This window comes from Durio zibethinus, chromosome 24, assembly GCF_047325235.1.
Source record: "Durio zibethinus cultivar Kanyao isolate XHJ-2024 chromosome 24, ASM4732523v1, whole genome shotgun sequence".
Classification (NCBI taxonomy): Eukaryota; Viridiplantae; Streptophyta; class Magnoliopsida; order Malvales; family Malvaceae; genus Durio; species Durio zibethinus.
This window is the reverse complement of record NC_143185.1, coordinates 16,589,577-16,612,613: the sequence shown is the minus strand read 5'-3', so window position 1 is coordinate 16,612,613 and position 23,037 is coordinate 16,589,577. Positions and strand designations below refer to the sequence as shown.

Here is a 23,037-nt window from a genome sequence, read left to right as displayed (position 1 = left end):
GGTCCTGCCAATTACTGCGTGACAAATATTACATCGCCATTGATCGCCGTTGATAATTAAAGCATCTCCGAAAATCAATGGTGAACTTAGGTAGAAATAATTTTGATGGTACTTCTATTTGTCGTACATCGATGAAGGAAAAAAACAAGTAGTCAGTGTGAACAGAGGTCAGTGTCATTGAAGAATGTTGCTGTCTGGGCTTATGGAATGTTGCTCTCTGGGCTTATGGATGAGTTTATTTGAAGCTCCCTAACTGCGCAAAATTTCATAACAAAGAGAGCTAAAGATGACTTACATAGTTTTTCTCTTATTTTTCTACCTTACTATTTCATGTTCTCCCTCTTCTTCCCGTGCACAAAATGCAAACCTGAATTTGCCATTGAAAGCTGTAAACCTTGGGAACTGGCTCGTCACTGAAGGATGGATGAAACCTTCTCGTTTTGGTGGAATAATTAACAAAGATCTTTTGGTATACTATTGCTTTACTTCTCTTTAATTAAGGTTTCAGTCATTTAATTATCAGAACTCGATGTTTGCTTGCTATAGGATGGAACTCAAGTTCAATTTCTGTCCACAAAGCTGAACAAGTATCTCTGCTCCGAAAATGGTGGTGGAACAGTAATAGTTGCCAACCGTGACTCAGCTTCTGGTTGGGAAACCTTCAGGGTTTGTTTTTTTTAATCAGCTAATTATTTAATGATTTTGCAAAGCTACAAACAAACTGATCCTCAGGGAGCTTAATTATTCATTGTTAATTTATTCTGCTTTGTCTGATGAAGTTGTGGAGGGTGAACGAGTCATATTTCAACTTCAGAGTGTTCAACAAACAGTTTGTGGGATTGGGAAGTCAAGGTGTAGAAGCTGTTTCAAATACAGCCACCGATTCAGAGACATTTCAGATTGTGAGAAATGATGGTGATCTCAATCGAGTTCGCATCAGAGCACCAAATGGGTTGTTCCTGCAGGTACTCTGTTGTACTGCTTGTAAATTACAATAGCTTTCATTAGAGATTCAAGCATCCGGAATTGGAGAACAAGCATCAAAGCCAGTCAGAAAATTTTGACATCATAACTATGACTCGTTCTTCAAGTAGGATATTGCTCCGCTAATCAATTTTTTTAGTTACTCCAATGAAGTTCATGTTACGGTTGTGTGAAATAAATTCATAGCTGTCAACAATTAATACTACTTTTCATTGTTGGCTAAGCAAGTGTTGAACTTAGATGGGGGATCATGACTATTACTGTCCTTTCAATGCCATAATAATTTTCCATCTCAATAAATAAATGTTAGTTTAAGGCATTGACTGTTTTGCATTCACGTTGTAATTAGGCACAATCGGAGATGCTAGTAACTGCAGATTATGCAGGCTCTAGTTGGGACGATAATGATCCATCTGTGTTCAAAATGACAATCTTACCAAACAGCTTACGTGGTGAATTTCAAATCACAAATGGTTATGGCCCTGATAAAGCCCCTCAAGTCATGCAGGTAAGGGTCTTCTTACTCGGCAACATGGATGGAATAAACACATACAAGCAAACTAGCAGGGTGTTGTATGGTGTTTGATATATGCTATAGTAGAAAGGAGTCTATATGAAACTATATGCCATTTCAGGATCACTGGAATTCTTACATCACAGAGGAGGATTTCAATTTCATGTCAGCAAATGGTCTGACTAGTGTGAGGATACCTGTAGGGTGGTGGATAGCACAGGATCCAACTCCACCAAGGCCATTTGTTGGGGGCTCTTTGCAAGCCTTAGACAGAGCTTTCACATGGGCAGAGTAAGTAACTCAGTCATGCCTCTTCTTATGTACCCAAAGAAAAATATCTGCATGAAATCTCCTAAGACAATAATGAGATGTAGGCTCATACATCAACTATGAACCTATTCTTGCTGAATAAAAAAAGGCTGGTCAATTACCAATATAAACAATCCTCTCTCTTCATGTACAAAATAATGCAGGAAATATGGAATGAAGGTGATTGTTGATTTGCATGCACCTAAAGCCTCACAGAACGGTAATGATCACAGCGGGACGAGAGATGGTTATCCGGAATGGGGAGATTCCAACATAGATGAGACTGTGGCAGTAATAGAGTTTCTTGCGGCAAGGTTAAGATGCAGAACTCTTCTTTTGTTACAAATATGATTAACTAACTTTTCTTGCCATGTTCTAAATTCTAATGCTCTCGGGCAGATATGCTGGAAGACCAAATTTGGCTGCAATTGAATTGATGAATGAGCCTGATGCACGGATTGTCACTTTGGATGCCCTTACAAAGTACTATAAAGATGGATATGATGCCGTGAGGAAGCACACAAACGCTTATGTGATCCTATCAAATCGTTTGGGACCTGCTAATTCAAAGGAGCTCATCTCCTTTGCTAGTGGCTTGGATCGTGTAGTCATCGATGTGCATTACTACAACCTCTTTTCTGATATGTTTAGCAACATGAATGTGAAACAAAATATTGATTTTATCAATAATCAACGATCTTCTGATCTAAGCACCTTGACCTTAGCTAACGGCCCCTTGGTTTTTGTTGGTAATTAAGTCTAGATTATATCGTTCATGCATATGCAGTATTCAAAATTTTGTTGTCATGTTATTATAGGAGTAATTTTTTATGATGGGGAAAATTTTTGCAGGGGAATGGACTGGAGAATTTGCACGAAACGATGCATCAAAGGAGGATTACCAGAGATTTGCTCAAGCTCAACTAGATGTATATGGTCGTGCAACTTTTGGGTGGGCCTACTGGGCTTACAAATGTAAGCAAGACCACTGGAGCCTCAGGTGGATGATTGACAACAACATTATAAAGCTTTGAAATCACAATGGAGCCTAAAGTTAGAACAAGTCACTTGATAAAGCTTTAAAATTACAATAAATGATGCTGAGATTTAGGCTTTGCAGCTAAAAGTTCATGCGATGTAAACCAGGAAACTCTATTTTCTGTTCCATTTGTAGTGAATTGAGATCTAGCCTTTGATTAGTACTTAAATTGTAATCTATTTTTGAAGCAAAATTTAAGTTGGGAATATGAAGTATACTTTAATACGGATTCGAAATATGCATTTCAAATGCCAAATAACAAGATTTTTAATACTGGAAACGGTAGCCAGCGTCACAATACCAGCGTCACAATGAAAGATCTCATTGTCATGCTGTCACAAGCTGTCTACCTGGTTTGGTTCGCGATTTAAATATCGGAAAAGAAATAGAACAAAAAATTTATAACGCAGGTGTTCGTTGGTCGGCCGACCTAAGTCAAGTCCGTTGACACTCTCAAATCCTTTCCCAGGAGTTCGAGTCGATCAACCTTTGAAAGTTTGGCAGATTCAATTACTGTTCTAAAAAGTTACAAAATTATCATTATATTAATATTTTGAAATTAAATTTAAACAAAAATTATTGATAGAATAATAACATGGGCAGGCGGGTTTGAGGCTTAAAATCCAGGACCAACAGTCTAGCTCATTCATAGGTGTTATGTTTTAGTAATTTTACACTTATAATTTCATCAAGCATACGTATATACAAAGAAGAAATCAACTTATATAGTGTAAAATTTTTTAATTTTATATATTTTTAATTATTAATTTAGATAAATTTTAAAGATAAAAGATAAATAAAAAAATAGTTTAATATCATCCATGGAATCAATTAAAATATAGAGTTAAAAAAATGTGTACAACCTTTTATGTAAGTTTATCTATTCTATATATATCATTTATATATAAAAGTGTGAACTTTAAAAGTATTAAAAGTCATAGACCTAAATACTCTTATAAATTTTTAAATTAACAAATTTAACTTTTATTAATTTATTTAAATTTTATTTAAATCAACTAAATTAAAAATAAAGTTTATGTGAAATTAAACTATTTAAAATTTTAAAATTTTAAAATTTTAATTTCAAAAGTGTTAAAAGTGATTGGTTAAAATATCTTTAGTAAATATTTTTATAAATTTTAATTTGAATGAATTTTTTTTATTATTAGAGTTTTTTTTATATATTTAATTAGACTAAAAAAGTGCTAAAAATGATTGATTAAAATATCCTTAACAAAATATTTAATTTAAAAAATGTTTAAAATAATTTATTAAAATACTGTTAATAATTTTTTTATAAATTTTAATTTAAATGATTATTTTATTATATATAATTTTTCATATCAATTTAAAATACAAATAGAATGAGATCAAAACTTAGTTTGTATAGGAATAAAATAATTATTAAGAGTTTGTTTATTTAGTTGTCAAAATAGTTGTATAAGTAATTTATACTAATAAATAAATTCATTAAAGATAATTATAATTAAGTCATTGAAGCATATTTTTTGCCTTTCAATTTTTTTTAATATTTTAACTATAAATTCATGTTAATGATTTTATTATTTATTTTTTTAGGAGTTGATCATTTGATCATTCACAACACAATTAAATCTTTTCAGTCCATTGAAATAATTTTTTAATATATTATTCTTACAATTTAGTTTTATCTCTTTAATTAATTTCTCTTTTATATTTTTCCTCTAGAATTTTATAATTATTATTTTCATGAACAAAAACTAATATCAAATCAAATATAACTCAATTGTATCCCCTCTACCAACTATTAGTACTGTTTGAATCATTAAACATTTTAATTGGATTTTCTATCTATAAAATTAGATGATTTAAGAAGTGGTAGAGCTACCGATAGCTCAAGATTAGATCTCATCAAATTGGCATAAGAACTATTCACTTTAATTGGAATAATAATTAATTTGATTTTTTCTTAACTTTTATCTTAATATGCATATATATAATTAATTTATATCTTAAGATTATTTAATCTTTCTCAATTGTATTACATTACTTGCATTTTTTTTTTGTTATCAAAGAGATTGGACAACCTAACGTTAATTATTTTAAGTAAAAAATTAATAAGTGAAGTAAAATTAATTATTTTTTTATGAATTTTTTTAAGGTGTGACAAAATTCATTGAAACTATCTTTTAAATGACTTTTATGGTAAGGTTATATTCATTCATGAAAATTTATGTTGTTAATACTGAAAATAAAATTATTATAGATTATATAGGTATTACATAACAAATTTGTTATTTTTAGAATTGGAATTTTCTTAAGAAAACATGACAAGTACCAATGTCATAAATATATTTTATTTAATTTTATTCTAATTTTTAAAATTATGTACTTTAATATTTTTATATAATAAAAATTTTTAAATAAAAAAATTAAGTTGTCAATTGATAGAATATATAATTACATTCAATTAATAAAAACACCAATAGAAGATTATTATAAGCAGAAAAATGAGACAAAAGAGTGATTAGTTATGCATAACTCTATCTTCTCTATATTACAAAGAATGTTAGTGCTATATAATGTTTTAATGAAAACTATATAAATGTATTGATTTCAAATTTCTTTAGAATTAATATGAAACTCTTTTATTTGAAAAAACATTGTATACTCATTCAATTTTTCTTTAATATCAGCTGAAGAATGTTCATTGTTGTACTAAAATTTTTAGGGTTGCTATATTAGGTAATCTTTATTCCAAAGAATTGAAATTCAATAAATTAATTATCGCTTTACTTCAAAAATAAAAAATTATGACAAATTATAATTTAACTAAACTTAAAAGTTATTTAAATACATTCATTAGCAAAATTAATTTTATAAATCTGTATTTAATTGAATAAATCTTTATTTAATTATATATTTAGTATTCAATTATTTTGAATTTTGAGTTTGATTTTAGACTTAGGATCAATGACTAATTAGGTTGAGTGAAGTTATATCATCTACTTTTATTCATAGTATACTTAATTATTCACTTATATACCTAAATAAATTTGACTTAATAATTGGTGCACGCTTCCCTTTATTTAAAATGTTGGATTCAAATTGTCATAAATTCAAATAAAAATAAATATACTCAATTCACTCATAGTTGCAATTTCATTTTAGAAATACTCTTAAAATTAATTAACTAATTCAATCACAAAAATCATAAAAATAAAGTACTGAAGATAAGGGAAAAAAAACTTAAATAATGAACTTTTAAATTGTTACAGAAGATGAATAACTAATATTGAATTTTAATTGGGTTACTATTTTTATTTGGATTTTGGTTATATTCAATCATTTCGAATTTTAACTAACTTCTAAGTTGTTGACTTTTTAAAATTAATTAAAATCAAGTCAAGATAGTTCATTTTTATAATTATGTGTATTATATTATTTTTAATTAAATTAAAATTTAAAATGACTAAAAAAATTTATTTATACTCAATTTGAATGTTAAATTGTTTCAAGTTTGAGTTGATTAATTTACGTTATTTTATTTATACTTTTATGATACTGGTAATAAATTTCAAAATAGAATAAGAACACAATACAATGAAATTTTAAGTACAAAAGTGATGGAGATACTAATGATAATTTTAGAAGAAAATCCTTATACCTAAGTTTTGCATAAAATAAAGGATATTTTTTTTCTTTTAAGGATTTTAAAATTTGTATTGCAAAAATATTAATCTAGATTAATGAGTTTATAATCGGTCATTTGTTAATCAAATCTTTGTTATATGAGTTAAGAGAAACAATTCAAACATTTTAATTTTAAAAATATCCTATTATAGTTCAATTTCATTTATGAAGATAACATAAAATTAAATATTATTTGTGTTGGTACGATCCTTTACAATATTTTTTACTCCTTCTAAATAAAGAAATTGATTGGCATCAAAATATAAAAAAAGTCATTTTGAATGATGGTAATGAAAATGAAACAATAATTACAAAATACCATCTTTTTGTTTAGTATAAGAGATTTTTTATGGAGAATGCAAAATATTCTTCTCTTTTCAAGTGCAAAAGTTGATTGACATCAAAATATCAAAAGTTATTTTGAATAATGATAATAAGAATGAAGCAATAATTAAAAATATATATTATCTTATTGTTTAGTAGAAGAATTTTTTTATGAAGAATACAAATGTAATTATTGTGAATTTAATATATTTTTAAAATTGTTATCTATTTAATTTTTATAAATTTTATTTAGTAAATTTGTTCTTATTACTTTTATCATATGTAACAAAATTTTTACCTAAAATTACCTACTTAAAAATAGAAATATAAAGCAAAGTTTATTACTTTTATTGGTGATAGAATATTTCAAAATTTTTAATATTTTATATGCAATTGTACTTTAGTTAGAAGTATAAAATACTACACTAGTAATTTAATCAAATCATTAATAAAACATATCTTACTGTGTACTATTTTATCATGAACTAAAAAATTCAATGGATATACTAGTAATATTGACTTAATACATATTGTATATATTTATTTAATTTAGTTTTAATACTTGCATTAGTATAAAAAATTATGCTTTGAACTTATATTACATGTTAAACTATGTATAATAAATTAAGAGTATTTATTTATACTTTTCAAGTCATTTAAATTTGAATTTATATATATATATATATATATATATATTTATAGAAGAATGGATCAACTTACATAGTGTAACTTTTTTTAGTTTTACATATTTTTTAATCATTAATTTCAATAGATCAAAAGGATGAGAAAGACAAGCAAAAATAGGAAAAAATTATTTAATATAATCTCTTGGATCTATTGAAATTAATTATTAGAAAAATCTGTAAATTTTTTTTACTTTATACTGTGCAAATTGATCCCTCCTCTCTCTCTCTCTCTATATATATATATATTTATATATATATATAACTAAAAAGGTTTTACACATTTTTTAACCATTGATTTTAATAGATTGAAGGGATAAGAAAGACAAGTAAAAATAGAAAAAAATAGTTTAATTTCATTTTTTGGATCTATTGAAATAAATGGTTAAATATATATATATGAGAGATCAATTTATACAGTGTATAACTAAAAAAGTTTTACACATTTTTTCAACTATTGATTTCAATAGATCCAAGGAATGAAATTATATATATATATATATATATATATATATATAAGGGATCAACTTACATAATGTAAGATTTTTTAAATTTTACACATTTTTTTAACTATTGATTTCAACGGATATAATATATATATATATATATATATAGAAAGAGAGAGAGTATATGTTGTAATAGTTTTTGAGGTTTGTTAGACAAATTTGAAAATAAAAAATAGTTGCCACTAATTTTTTTGATTAGGTATGATTGACCACCTATTAAAACTTATCCTTTTAATAAAATTTTAAAGTTAATTAAAACTTTATTAAGAAGATAAATTTTTAGGTTTACGAAAACAGTTTGGATTCAGGAGTTGATTACGTGCGAGAAAGTATTAGCACTCTCATAGTATCCGTTTTAAAACGGTATCAATTAATTATATGTTGTCCTTTAGTTTTGATACAAAAAAGTCTTAATTTTGGTATTTAAAATTAATTTTTTTAAATTTTTTATTGTAGAAAAAACATATTTTAATTTTTATTTTTATTTTGGTCAGAATAAATAAGATTCTTATTTATTGAAAAATTCTCAAAAATATTCCAATATTTTAGCAATATCAAAAGAAATTTTTTCACCTAAGGATCTCTTAAAAATTACTACTCGAAATTTTTAAAAATTCTATTTTCGGTAGTTCATATTTATTTTCATATTATATTTATAATACATGTAATAAAATATGATAACTATAATTTAATCCTAATAATATTTAAAAAAATTCATTTCTTATTCTATTTATTAAAATAGAACAGAAATCTTTATTGAAAATTATTATAAATGCTCTAGTACATTTGTCTCATTTTAGATAAATTTTTTATCTAGAGATTCCTAAAAAATCATTACGCGAAATTCTTTTGGATCTCATTCTCGGAAGTGTCATTTACTTTATAATCGATAAATAAAAAAAATAATACACATGGATTAATTTGTGATGCTATAGCATGAAAGTTTTATTTTTAGAAATGAAAAATAAACAAAAATTTTTTGCATTGAGAGTCATTCTAAATATTTAAATTCTTTGGTAATATTTTTTAAAAAAATCTATCACCTAGATAATTTTTTAGAATCACTATTTGGACTTCTAGGAGTTCCATCATAAAAATTTTTCAAATAATTCATTTTTTATTTATTTTTTAAAATTTTCCTTGTTATTATTTTTATTTTTTTATTAAAATTAAGTAAAAAAAATATTTTTTATTAAATATATTTCTAAATATTCCAATTCTTTGATAGCATTTTAGAAAAAAAAATAATCACCCAAAAAGTTTTAAAGAATTACTATTCGAAATTCTTTAATACCTCATAATTGAAAATATTTTCATTTACTTACTAATATTTCACAATAAAATTTTACACTAATATAATTTCTTATAAATAAATTTATTTCTTAAAAACGTATATTTTTCATTTGTTCATGTTTACATTTTTAAGTTACTAACTCATATTAACATACACGAAACAAATAAATATAAAAAAAATAACCTAATAAAAAAATATACCCAATTTAAACCGTTGAATGTAGGCCCAGAATAACTTGATCATTGGACTCCATATCAATAGCCTAAAATAGACCCACACGAGTTGGTCTCCCCCTGGGTCGCAGGCGGGTTATCGGTTCGGGTTAGAAAAGGGAATCTGGTTAGTGTTTCATTCTTGGGTTGGATCGAGTTACTTGGGTCGCGGGTTTGACCCGTTTTCTTCTTCTTTTTTCTTTTTTTTTTTTTTTTCAAAAGCTACAAAACGCTTGTTTTTTTTTTTTTTTTTTTTTTTTTTTTTTTTTTTTTTCATTCATAAAAAAAATTTTCTCTTTCTCGTCCAGGAAAACCAAACCCAGTTCCTAGCTTCAGACGTCGAGTCGCCACCTACTCTACCATCGACCGCCGCTCATCGATGTCGACTAGCTCCTAAACTTCACCGTGAGCTTCCTCTCCTCGTCCTATTCTTAAACCCAACTTCTATTTTCCATGAATCAGCCCGACTAGTTATAGATCTAGGTTCGAAGTTGTGGTAACAACTACCACCTCCGTCGATCTGATAGGACTAGTTTCCTAGTATGTTCACCCTTGACCTCTGGACTCCCTTCTCACCAAATTTGGGTTCCATAATCCTTTCAAAGCACTTGAACTGAAGACCCTCCTCTAAATCATACCCATTTTCTTTTTTTTTTTTTTTTATGTTTTTGTAATTTTCTTTTCCCGTGGTTCATTTTGGGGATATTGCTATTTTTAAACTCTTTGTTTTTTTGTTGGAAGTTTGATTTATTCTTTGCTTGATGACTTTGGTTTTTGTGGTTGTGGTTTGCCCGTGGGAATGGGTGACCAATGGAATTGCGGGTTGGAATGGTTTTGTCTATCTTTCAAAAGGGGTTTTCTATTATTATGTTTTTTCGAAAATGGTGGTGGAAGCTAGTGGAGAAGTGGAGGCGGATTGTGGCTGGTTTTTCTTTGTAGAGGTTTTGGTGGTTATGGCATTGGATTTGGGATTCGAAATAGGGGCGATGTGGCCAAGAGGCTGAATGGGGCTTTGTGCAGTTGATGAGGTCTTAGAGGGTCTGTGCTGGGCAAGGACTGGACGATTTGGGGATAGGTTGGGGACTCGTCGGGTAGGCTGATGGGGGTGATCAAGTCTGGCGAGGGGCTTAGAGGGTCTGTGCTGGGTATTTTGGTTGGTGGTCGATAGGTTTTGGCGAGGCTAGCAGAAGGTCTGGAGAGGGGTTTTTTTAATGAAGCTTGGTCTCGGGTTTGTGAAGGTAGAGTAGGAGCTTGTGTGGCTTAGGGTTGGCACTTAATGCAAGGGTTCTGCCGGGATGAAGGGGCTATGCAAGGCTAGTGATGGGTTTGGTGCTTGAGGGAAAATAGATGTTGGTGATGAGTTTCTGTGTGAATTTTTCCCCCTTTCTCCCATTTTAGTGTTTTCCCTTAGTCTTTTTAATCTGTAAATTTCTATAATGGACAAAAATTGCTGGGTAATGAAGCTAAAGCTCCTGCTTACAGGGTAGTGCCTGAGAATTTTGGCCTCATATGGCATGAAATGCCAGCATGAATTTTGTTGTTTTCTATTTTTTTTTTTTTGTAATTTAATTTTAATTTTTTTCTTTTTAGAATTTTTAACTAATTTGATTAATAATAATAATAATAATAATAATAATAATAAAAAAAAAATAAAAATAAAAAATGACTAATTTGAAACAAGCTCCAACCAATCTAATTCGATTTAATGCTTAATCCAGTTCAAATAAGAATATGTAAATTAAATATAAAAATTGAACAAATTTAAATTAATTCAAATAAAATAAGGTATTTACAGTTGTTTTTTTTTTTTATATTATTGAAAATCAAGAATAGGGTAAAAATATAGATAATAATTTTATTCAAAGTTAATAGTTCAAAGTTTTTCAAAAGTTTTTTATTTTTTTATTTTTTGTTTTTGTTTCTTTGGATTTTTTTATTATTTATTATTTTTATTTTTAAATTAATGAATTTGCCTAGTTGAAAACAAAAGCTTAATAACTTTTGAAAATAAAATACGAGATCATACTTGAAAGTTTTACAAATCTCGATACTATAATAGCTCTTCTAAATATAGATGTTTTATAGATTTTGAAAAATGGTTTCTCTTAAATAGATGTTTGAAACTTTAAAAATATTATTTGAAAATGGCTCATCCTAAATAGAGGTTTTGGAACTTTAAAAATCTTAAACTTTAAAAATCTTAAGTGTTTTACCAAAAGATCTTAGAAATTATGTTCGGAAGTTTTAGAGATTATATCCAAAAGTTTTGAAAATCATTTAAAAAATCTAAAATTTTAATTAGAGGTCTTATAAATCTTACCTGAAGCTCTTAGAGATTATGTCTAAAGGTTTTGGATATCATGTAAAAAAAATTTAAAGTTTTGCCTGAAGGCCTTACAAATCATTTTTTGAAATTTGCTTGTAAAAGAAGAAACATTCAAATTTTAAGATTTCTTAAATTTCGAATATCACCACCGATTAATTTTGTAGAAAACTTGATCACAACTTTTTTTTTTTTTAATTGGTGCCAATTTCATTAGCCTTAAAATCTAGATGCCAGTTAAACTGAACTTAAATCTTGTTAGTACCAGCTAATCTTGGTTTAATGGGTGAATTAATCTGGGCTTAAAATGTTAGCTAATATGGGCTTGAGTGCTAATTAATTTGAGCTTGAATGCTCATTAATTTGGGCTTATAATCTCAATTGTACCACCCAAACTAGTCTTAAATATCATTTGAGTGCTAACTAAATTAGGTTTAAAGTATTAAAAAAGCTGGGTTTAAAGTGTTAGCTAAACTAGGCTTAAAGTGTCAGCTAATTTGAGCTTAAAATGTCAACTAATCTAAGCTTAAAGTGCCATAAAAAAATTAGGCTTAAAATGCCAACTAAATCGAGCTTAAAGTGCCAGCTAATATAAGCTTAAAATCTCAACTATGTCAGTTAAACTGCACTTAAATATCATATGGTTGCCAATTAATCTGGGGTTAAAATCTTAATTATGCTAATTAAACTGGACTTAAATATCATATGGATGCCAACTAAACTGGGCTTAGTTTGATTTGGGTGCTAGTTAGACTGGGTTTAAATCTTATTTTGTATCAGATCTAATATTTTTCATTCATTTTTCCAACAATCTATTTGCTTTTTGCAAATAATTTTTCTTTCAATTCTTCAAACTTTTTTGATATTTTGATCTATTGTCAAACTATTTTATTTTTTTCTTATTTTTCTTTCAACTTTTTCATGATAGACTTCTTTATCTTTTTTTGCCCTTTTTTTTTTGCTATTTTTCCTTTCTTTTTTTTAATTTTAATTTTTTTCTCTTTTTTTTTTCACACTCTTTCCTTCTATTCTTTCTTAGTAGACACTTATTTTTTTTCAAAATGAGAGATTTTTTTTTCCTTTTTGGTTTTTTTTTATAGACTTTTCTTTCTTTTTTTTCTTTTTAAACTCTTTTCTAAAAAACTTCCTACTTTTTCATCTCTCTTTTTTCTTATTTTTTCTTTTTCTTCCTTCAAATTTTTTTGCTACTTAAAATGTTTCTATTTCTTTTCTTTTCCTTTTTTCTAATATTTACAAAGTTGACAAATACAATCATGATATAAATATCTATTTTCATCAAATCATGCAAATACAAATGTCTATGCGAATGCATGAATGCGAATGCTTGATGTATGTCGTAACGATTTTGTGTCTGACTAACGAATTTGAAAATGAAATAAAAAATAACGGAGTTACCACCAATCTTTTTTTGACTAGGTACGATTGACCACCTACTAAAACATATCCTTTTAATAAAGTTTTAAAATTAATTAAAATTTATTAAAAAGATAATTTTACGGTTTGTGAAACAGTTTGGGTTCAGGAGTCGATTACGCGTAGGGAATGATTAATACCCCCACAACGCCCGTTAAAAACAATACCAATTAACAACGTATTATCTTTTGATTTTGATAAAAATAGTCTAATTTTTTGTGTTCGAAAAATATTTTTCTTGATTTTTTATTTATTAGAAAAAATTTTTTGTTCGTGAGAAAAATAAATTAAAACCTTTTTATTAAAATAATTTTTAAAATGTTTCAGTACATTGGTAACATTAAAAGAACTTTTTTCACCTAAAAATTTTTTAGGCATCGCTTCTTGGAATACTTTAGAATTTCATCCTCGGAGGCTCAAATTTACTTTTCGTAAAAAATGTCATACATGCAATGTAAAATGTTACCAAGTTGATGCACACATTTTATTCTCCTTTGTTAGAAATTTTATTAATTATTTTATTAATATTTATTTTTAATTGAAATTTTGAAGAAAAAGAAATTTAATTATATTAAAGTTTTTTTATAAATATTCCAATATGCTGGTAATATTTTACAAAAAATCTTCTCACCTAGAGATTTCTTAAAGCATCTCTACTTTGAATACTTTTAAAATCCCATCATTGGATAAAATTTCTTTTCTTCTCATTTTTATTACTTATTTTTAATTTATTAATCAATTTTTATTTATAAAAAGAAAATTTTTATTGTATTGAACTTTTTTTTTATAAATATTTCAATACACTAGTAGTATTTAAAAAAATCTTCTCACATATAGATTTCGTAGGCATCACTATTCAGAATACCTTTGAATCTTATCATCGGATAAAAATTTTCTTTTCCTACATTTTTTATTAGTTTAGTATTATTATTAAATTTATTTTTATTATCTTTAAAGTTTATTTTTAAAAAATTAACAAAATTATAAAAAACAATTAACCACATATTTCATCATTTAATCTAATAAATATAAATATTAATAAAATAATATCAAAAAAATTCAAAAAATTTTTTTTTACCTAAACCGGATTGGTCAATGGTCCAATCAACACGAATCCAGTCGGTTCGACGGTTTAGGTGCCGTTATACGATTCGAGTGAGGTTCAGCTCGATCTGGGTACGGTCTGGTTGGTTCAACGGTTCGATACCGATTCGGCTCGGTCTAGTCTGACGTAGCGGTTCGAGGCGATCAGGTTCAATTTTAACAGTTTGGATGGATCGGTCAGAGGCTTAAGGAGACACGGGTCACGGGTCGGGTGCGTGTGTCACGGGACCCGAGCATCCACTCATTCGATGTCCAGGTCAGTCTTCCTACCACGATTCACACTATTGTGAGGTATTGACCCCTCTAGCCCCCTTTGGCCTCACGATTTTATCTTACAAAAGGTGCCTCACAAGGTTGAGGTGGTATGAACCTTTTTATACCCCATGACTCTCCTATTATGTTCGATGTGGGATTCATGACTCTTCCTTAGGTCCGTGACATTCTCTCGCAACCAACCTCGTGACGTCCTCGTCACAGAGGCTGACCAACCTGCCTACCTCCTTCGAGGCGCTTGGCATGGATCGAAAGGTATAAGACTGGCTCTGATACCACTTATCACGGGTCGAGACTTAAGCTCCGAACCAGCGTGGCTTCGGATCCAAGCATTCACCCTTCCGGTATCTCAGATTAGCCTACCTACTACGGTTCACACCCTTATGAGGTATTGTCCGCTTTAGCCCCCCTGACCCCACGATTTTATCTTACAAAAGGTGCCTCACAAGGCAGAGGTGGTGTGAACCCTTTTATACCTCAGTGACCCTCGTATTATGTTCGATGTGAGATTTAAGACTCTTCTTTAGGTCTGTGACATTCTTTTGTACCCAACTTCGTGACGTCCTCGTCACGGAGGTTAGCTACCCTTCCTACCTCCTTGGTGTGGATCGAACGATTTAGGGCTGGCTCTGATACTACTTGTCACAGGTCGACACTTAAGCTCCGAGCTCGCGCGGCTCTAAGACCCGGACATTCACCCTTCCGGTATCTTGGATCAACCTAACTGCCATGGTTCACATCCTTGTGAGATATTATCCGTTTTGACCCCCTAGCCTCACGATTTTATTCTACAAAAAACATCTCACAAGGTAGAGGTGATATGAACCCTTTTATACCCAGTGACCCTCCTATTATGTTCGATGTGTGTCCTGCATTCGCACAGATTCGGAGCTTAAGTCTCGACACGTAACAAGTGGTATCAGAGCCAGCCCTATACCATTCGATTAATGTCAAGCGCCTCTAGGGAGATAGGTAGGGTGGCCAGCCTCCATGACGAGGGCTTCACGAGGTTGGGTGCGAGAGAATGTCACGGACCTAAAGAAGAGTCTTGAATCCCACATCAAACATAATATGAGGGTTACTGGGGTATAAAAGGGTTCACACCACCTCAACCTTGTGAAACACCTTTTATAGGATAAAATCGTAAGGTCATGGGGGGCCAGAACAGACAATACCTTACAAAAATGTGAATCGTGACAGGAAGGCTGATTTGAGACATCGGATGAGTAGATGCTCGGGTCTCGAGCTGCACAGGTTTAAAGCTTAAGTCTCGACCTGTGATAGTGGTATCAGAGTCAGCCCTAAATCGTTCGATCTATGTCAAGCGCCTCGAAGGAGGTAGGCAAGGTGGACAGCCTCCGTGATGAGGGCGTCATGAGGTTGGATGGGAGATAATGTAACGGACCTAAGGAAGAGTCATGAATCCCACATTAAACATAATAGGAAGGTCACTGGGGTATATAAGGGTTCACACCATCTCTTCCTTGTGAGGCACCTTTTATAGGATAAAATCATGAGGCCAGGAGAGCCAGAGCGAACAATACCTTACAAGGGTGTGAATCGTGACAGGTAGGCTGATCTGAGACATCAGATTAGTGGATGCCTGAGTTTCAGAGTTACGTGGGTTTGGACCTTAAGTCTCGACTGGTGACAAATGGTATCAGAGCTAGCCCTAAACCGTTCGATCCACGCCAAGCACCTTGAGAGAGGTAGGTAGGGTGGCCAGCCTCTATGACAAAGACGTCACGAGGTTGGGTGAGAGAGAATGTCACGGACCTAAGAAAGAGTCCTGAATCTCACATCGAATATAATATAAGGGTCATTGGGGCATAAAAAGGTCCACACCACCTCAACCTTGTGATGCATATTTTGTAGGATAAAATCGTGAGGCCAGGGGGGTCAGAGCAGATAATATCTCACAAGGGTGTAAATCGTGGCGGTTAGGCTGATCCTAGACAATAGAAGGGTAAATATCCAGGTCTCGAAGCCGTACGGGTTCAAAACTTAAGTCTCGACCCGTGACAAGTGGTATCAAAGTCAGCCTTAAATCTTTCGATCTATGCTAAGCGCTTTGAGAAAGGTAGGTAAGGTGGACAACCTCCGTGACGAGGGCGTCACGAGGTTAGGTGGGAGAGAATGTCATGGACTTGATGAGGAGTCTTGAATCCCACATCGAACATAATAGAAAGGTCACTGGGGTATATAAGGGTTTACACCATCTCTTTTTTATGAGACACCTTTTGTAAGACAAAATCGTGAGGCTAAGAGGGCCAGAGTGGACAATACCTCACAAGGGTGTGAACCGTAGCAGGTAGGCTGATCTGAGACATCGGATGAATGGATGCCTAGGTCTCAAAGTCGTGCAGGTTCGAAGCTTAAGTCTCGACTTGTGACACACGGATCTCGGGTCGAATCAAGGGTTAACGTGCGGATCCTTATGAGTTAAAACGATATCATTTTGGGCATTTATTGAAACGACGTCGTTTTGGCTATTGATAGCTTATATAAAAGTCTAAAATTTTTTTTTCGATCATTTCTTCCCTCTTCTCCAAAAAAAAAACCATCATCTCTTCTTTTTTTAAGGTCGACTTGAGAGTCGGTGGTCGTTCATCGTGACGGTCGTCGCAGTCTTCACCAACGACAAGCTCCGACCATCGTTGTCGATGTCAGAAAATTTTAAAATTTTTCAAAATGTTTCCCTCAACACCCTAAATACAGAACCAGCCTCTTTTTCACATAAAAGAGTCTCAAATTCCTCAGATTTGCTCTTGAAGTTTCAAACAAACCTTTTTTTTCTCTTTTTTTTTTATTTTTTTGAAACTGACTTTGTTGTTTTTCTTTTATGTAAAAACTTTCAGTACTGGATTATCCGTTTCAGGGGACTGAGTTTTTTTTTGTTTTTTTACAGAAAGCTCTTTTTTTCTTTTCGCAGAGTTCTTTCTCTTCTTGTTTCCTCTCCCATTTTTCTTATTCGATCAGGAGCTCTATTTATAGAGCTCTAGTAATGAATGGCATAAGGCTTAGCATGGAGTGCAAGCACAAGCCTCATGCTGCCTTTATTTGTTTTTGTCTCATTTGACAGTGAGGGCAGTGGATAAGGTGTGGATAGTAGAGTAAAGAGTATGGGTGGTAAGGTATGATGGCAGTGGTGTCGGGAAAAGCACCACTGCCATCCCTCATTTTTTTGTTCTGTTTATTTTATTTTATTTTTGGTATTTTTTTATATTTTATATTTAATAATATCTTTTTACCGGATAAATTTGATGTCCACAGCTGTCAATCTTTACACATTATTGAGAATCAAGAATAAGGCAAAGACAAAGACAATAATTTTGTCCGAAATCCAAAACGATATATTTGTTTCTTTTTTTTTTCTTTTCTTTTTTTTTTTAACATAAACTACTTAGAAAGTTTTTCTCATCAAATAAAAAATGCTCCTCTCACTTGAAGCTCGACAACTTTTGAAAGTTTTAAAATCTAAAAAATAACTCCTCTCAGCAGAGGTTCAACAACTTTAAAATTTTTATCTTAAAAAGGGCTCATCTCAGTAGAGGCTCAATAACTTTAAAAATCTCACCTTGAAAAGAGCTCCTCTTAGTAGATGCTTAACAACTTTAAAATCTCTTCTGAAAAAGTTCCTCTCAGCAGAAGCTCGATAACTTTAAAATCTTATCTAAAAAAATCCCTCTTAATAAAGGCTCCACGACTTTAAAATTCATCTTAAAAAAGCTCATCTCAGCAGAAGCTCAATGACTTTAAATTTTCATCTTAAAAAGTTTCTCTCAGCAGAGGCTCAACAACTTTAAAATCTCATCTAAAAAGCTCCTATTAGCAGAGGCTCAACAATTTTAGAAATCCATCTTGAAAAAGCTCCTCTTAGTAGAGGCTCAACAACTTTAAAAATCTCATCTTGAAAAAAGGCTCCTCTTAGCAGAGATTCAATAACTTTAAAAATCTCATCTTGAAAATGGGCTTATCTCAGCAGAGGTTCAACAACTTTAAAATCTCATTTCAAAAAGCTCCTCCTAGTAGAGGCTTAATAACTTTAAAAATTTCATCTGAAAAAGCTCCTCTTAGTAGAGGCTTAATAACTTTAAAAATCTCATCTTGAAAAGAGGCTCCTCTTAACAGAGTCTTAACAACTTTAAAATCTCATTTGAAAAAGCTCCTCTTAGTAGAGGCTCAATGACTTTAAAATTTCATCTTAAAAAGCTCATCTTAGCAGAAGCTCAACAACTTTAAAATCTCATTTGGAAAAGCTTCTCTCAGTAGAGGCTCAACAACTTTAAAATCTCATATGAAAAAGCTCCTCTCAGTAGAGGCTCAACAACTTTAAAAATCTCATCTTGAAAAAAAGCTCTTCTCAGCGGCTCAATAACTTTAAAAATCTCATCTTGAAAAGGGGCTCCTCTCAGCAGAGGCTCAACAACTTTAGAATCTCATTTGAAAAAGCTCATCTCAGCAGAGGTTCAACAACTTTAAAAATTTTATCTGAAAAAGTTTCTCTCAGCAGAGTCTCAACAAATTTAAAAATCTCATCTTAAAAAATGTCTCCTCTAAACAAAGGTTCAACAACTTTAAAAATCTATCTGAAAAAGCTCCTTTCAACAGAGGCTCAACAACTTTAAAATTTCATTTGGAAAAGCTCCTCTCAGTAGAGGCTCAACAACTTTAAAATCTCATCTGAAAAAATTCCTCTCAGCAGAGGCTTAACAATTTTAAAAATTTCTCTTGAAAAAGCTCATCTCAATATAAGCTCAATAATTTTGAAAATCTTCTTATGTTCTTCAAATTGAGTTCTCATCTTTGAACAAGTAAATTTCTCTCTTCTGAAATCTTTTGTTTGATATGAAAAGTCTCTGTCTTCATTAAAATTGCTCATGGATACATGTACTGAGTGCTCTAAATACAATGCATGTAATGCAATCAAAATTATTCATTGTAGTAAAAAGGTTCTCGAAATCTCTCACATTTTGGCTTCTTTTATCAGAATTCTTATATGACCAATTTGTTCTTAACATCTGACCACAATATTTTTCTTCTTCAAAAATCTGCAACATCAATGTCTTGTCATGTTTTTTTCATCCTTTTTCATTTGCCTTTGTCAACTTTTAAAAAGTAACATTAAGATCTTTCATGTTGGTTTTTCTTTTCATTATTTTAAGTCCAAGACCAATAAAATACAATCACACATTCTCCTATTCGTATGGTGGACAAAAATGAGAATAAAGGAATGGATAGGTGTTATTTTCAAAGGAAAGATAGCATATTTTATTAAACTGATAACAAGTGCATGGTAAAGTATTTAAGTTAAAACAAAGGTGCCCAAATAATGATCATAAGATAATCATGAACAAAATATTCCCATATTCTTTTTCTAAAACTAAATTAGATGACTTCCTTGATCCTTCAGAGTTCATCAAACTACACTTGCTCTTATATTATGGAATGATGCTTCTTCTTCACATTCAAGTTACCTTTTTTAAGTTTTTAGCTTAGATGAGTCATTATTTTTCATTTTTTACTTTTTTTCTTTTTTTTTTCTCTTTTTCCTTTCAAGCAAAATATTTTTGCACAGCATCTGAGTTTATCAGAGTAGGTAAATCACTTCCGTCTATTTCTATCAAAATCAATGCCCCACCAGAAAAGATCTTTTTTACCACATACGAATCTTTCCAATTTGGTGTCTATTTTCCTTGATTATTATGTTGATTTGAAAGGATATTTTTCAGTACTAAATCTCCTTCCCTAAAGCAATGAGGATGAATTTTCTTATCATGTGCTCTCATCATCCTCTTTTGATATAATTAACCATGGCAAAGTGTTGTAAGTCTTTTCTCTTCAATGAGGTTCAACTGCTCGTAGTGATTTCGAACCCATTTTGCTTCTTCTAATTCTACCTCCATTAAGACTCTCAACGAGAGAATCTTCATTTCAATCGGTAGCACAACTTCCATTTCATATATCAAACAGAATGGAGTGGCCTCAGTAGATGTTCGGACTGATGTTCTGTAGGCATGCAAAGTAAAAGGTAACTTCTTATGCCAATCTTTATAAGTATAAGTTATTTTCTTCAAGATTCTTTTGATATTCTTGTTTGCAGCCTCTACTGCCCCCATTCATCTTTAGACGATATGGTATCGAATTACGATGATGAATCTTAAACTGAGTGCAAACTTCATTCATCATTTTACTGTTTAAATTTTTGACATTATCAAAAATAATTATTTTTGGAAACCCATATCTACATATTATCTCATTTTTTATGAATTTACATACCATAGATTAGGTCACACTAGCGTATGATGCGGTTTTTAACCGTTTTGTGAAGTAATCAATCATGACAAAGATGAATCTATATCCATTTAAAGCTTTTGAAGTGATGGGACTGATGACATCCATACCCCACATAAAAAATGGCCATGGAGGAGCTAAAACATGCAATGTTGTTAGAAGAGTGTAGATCTTGTCAGCATAGATCTGACACTTATAGTATTTTCTGGCATAATCAATACAGTCACTCTACATTATCAATCAATAGTATTCATCCCTCATAATCTGTCTAACCATCATATGAATATTTACATGTGTCCCACAAACTCTATCATACACTTCTTCAATAATCTTCTTCGCTTCAACTGCATTCACACATCTTAAGAGTACTTGATCTTGACCCTTTTTTATAAAGAACGTCTCTATTAAGAAAGAAACTCATAACCAACCTTTTAATAGTTCTCTTATCATTTTTTGTTACATGTTCTGAGTATTGCTGGCTTTTAATATATTGCATGATGTCATAATACCATGGCTTCTCATCAACTTCTTCTTCAACACCTGAACAATGTGCTGGTTCATTCTTCACATCTAGCTTGATGGGTTAGATTTTAGTATTTGCTTCTATTTTAATCATTGTAGCTAGAATAGCCAGTGCATCAGTAATTTGGTTTTTTTTTTCTAGGCAAATGCTCAAATTAAACTTCTTCAAATTGTTTGACCAACTGAGAGATGTACTTATGGTATCGTATCAACTTGGAATCTCTAGTTTTCCATTCTTCTCACAACTGATAGATGACTAGAGCTAAATCTCTAAACACATCTAATACTTTGATTTTCTTTACAATTGTTGCTTGTAAACCTATAACATATGCCTCATACTCAGCCACATTATTTGTGCAATTAAAATTTAACCTGGCTGTAATGGGATAATAGTGCCTATCGGGAGATATTAAAATTATCCTAATATCATGACCCAAAGCATTAGCAGCTCTATCAAAATACAACCTCCAAGACTCTTCAATAGGTTTATTTTTTTTAATGGCCATCACATCTTCATCAGGAAACTCCAGGTTCATTGGTTCATAATTTTTAACAGCACGATCAGCAAAAAACTCGGTTACGACACTTATTTTTATAGTTTTTTAAGTCACATAAATGATATCATATTCTGAAAGCATAACTTGCCATCGCGTTATTCTTCCTGTCAATGAGGGCTTTTTGAAGATATACTTAATAGGATCCAGCTTTGCTATGAGCCAAGTAGTGTGATAAAGTATATATTGTCTAAGCCTTCGAGTTGTCCAAGCTAATGCACAACATATCTTCTCTAATGGTGAATACTTGAACTCATAATCAGTAAATTTTTTGCTCAAGTAGTATATTGCTCATTTTTTCCTGTCAGTTTTATCTCTTTGCCCTAGCACACATCTCATGAAATTTTTATGTACCATTAAGTATAAGATCAAAGGCTTTCCTAGAATAGGTGGTACCAATATGGGTAAATTTGATAAGTATTCTTTGATTTTGTCAAAAGCTTCTTAGCATTCATCATTCCATTCTTTTGGATCATGTTTTCTAAAAAACTTGAAAATAAGATCGCACTTATAGGTGAGTTGAGAGATAAAACGAGCAATATAGTTCGTCTCCCTAGGAAACCTCGCACTTCTTTTGGGGTACAAAGAGGAGATAAGTTCTAGATGGCTTGTACCTTATCCAAGTCCACTTCGATTCCTCTTTCATTGACCACAAAGCCCAATAATTTTCTTAATTTGGCACCAAATATACATTTAGCAGGATTCAACTTTAGCTAAAATCTTCTCAACCTGTCAAATAGTTTTTTGAGATTGACTACATGATCTTCTCTTTCATGAGATTTTGTAATCATATCATCCATATATACCTCTATTTTTTTATGCATCATGTCGTGAAAGAGAGTCACCATTGCTTTTTGATAAGTGGCGCTAGCATTTTTTAACCCAAAAGGTATAACTTTGTAATAGAATATCCTTCACATGATCACAAATATAGTTTTCTCCATATCATCTCGAGCTATCTTGATCTGATTATAGCCTGAAAAGCCATCCATAAAA

At 30.8% G+C, this 23,037-nt stretch overlaps 1 protein-coding gene across 1 annotated transcript; it reads left to right on the top strand.

Moving 5' to 3' along the window:
* Positions 1-267: 267 nt before the first annotated feature.
* LOC111316122 (putative glucan 1,3-beta-glucosidase A) lies at positions 268-3,072 on the top strand. The gene is made up of 8 exons (XM_022918133.2): positions 268-469; positions 547-666; positions 780-965; positions 1,334-1,492; positions 1,620-1,789; positions 1,972-2,121; positions 2,207-2,556; positions 2,660-3,072. Exons 1-8 carry the CDS (start codon positions 287-289, stop codon positions 2,839-2,841), a joined length of 1,500 nt encoding a protein of 499 aa, XP_022773868.1. The 5' UTR covers positions 268-286; the 3' UTR covers positions 2,842-3,072.
* Positions 3,073-23,037: the final 19,965 nt, after the last annotated feature.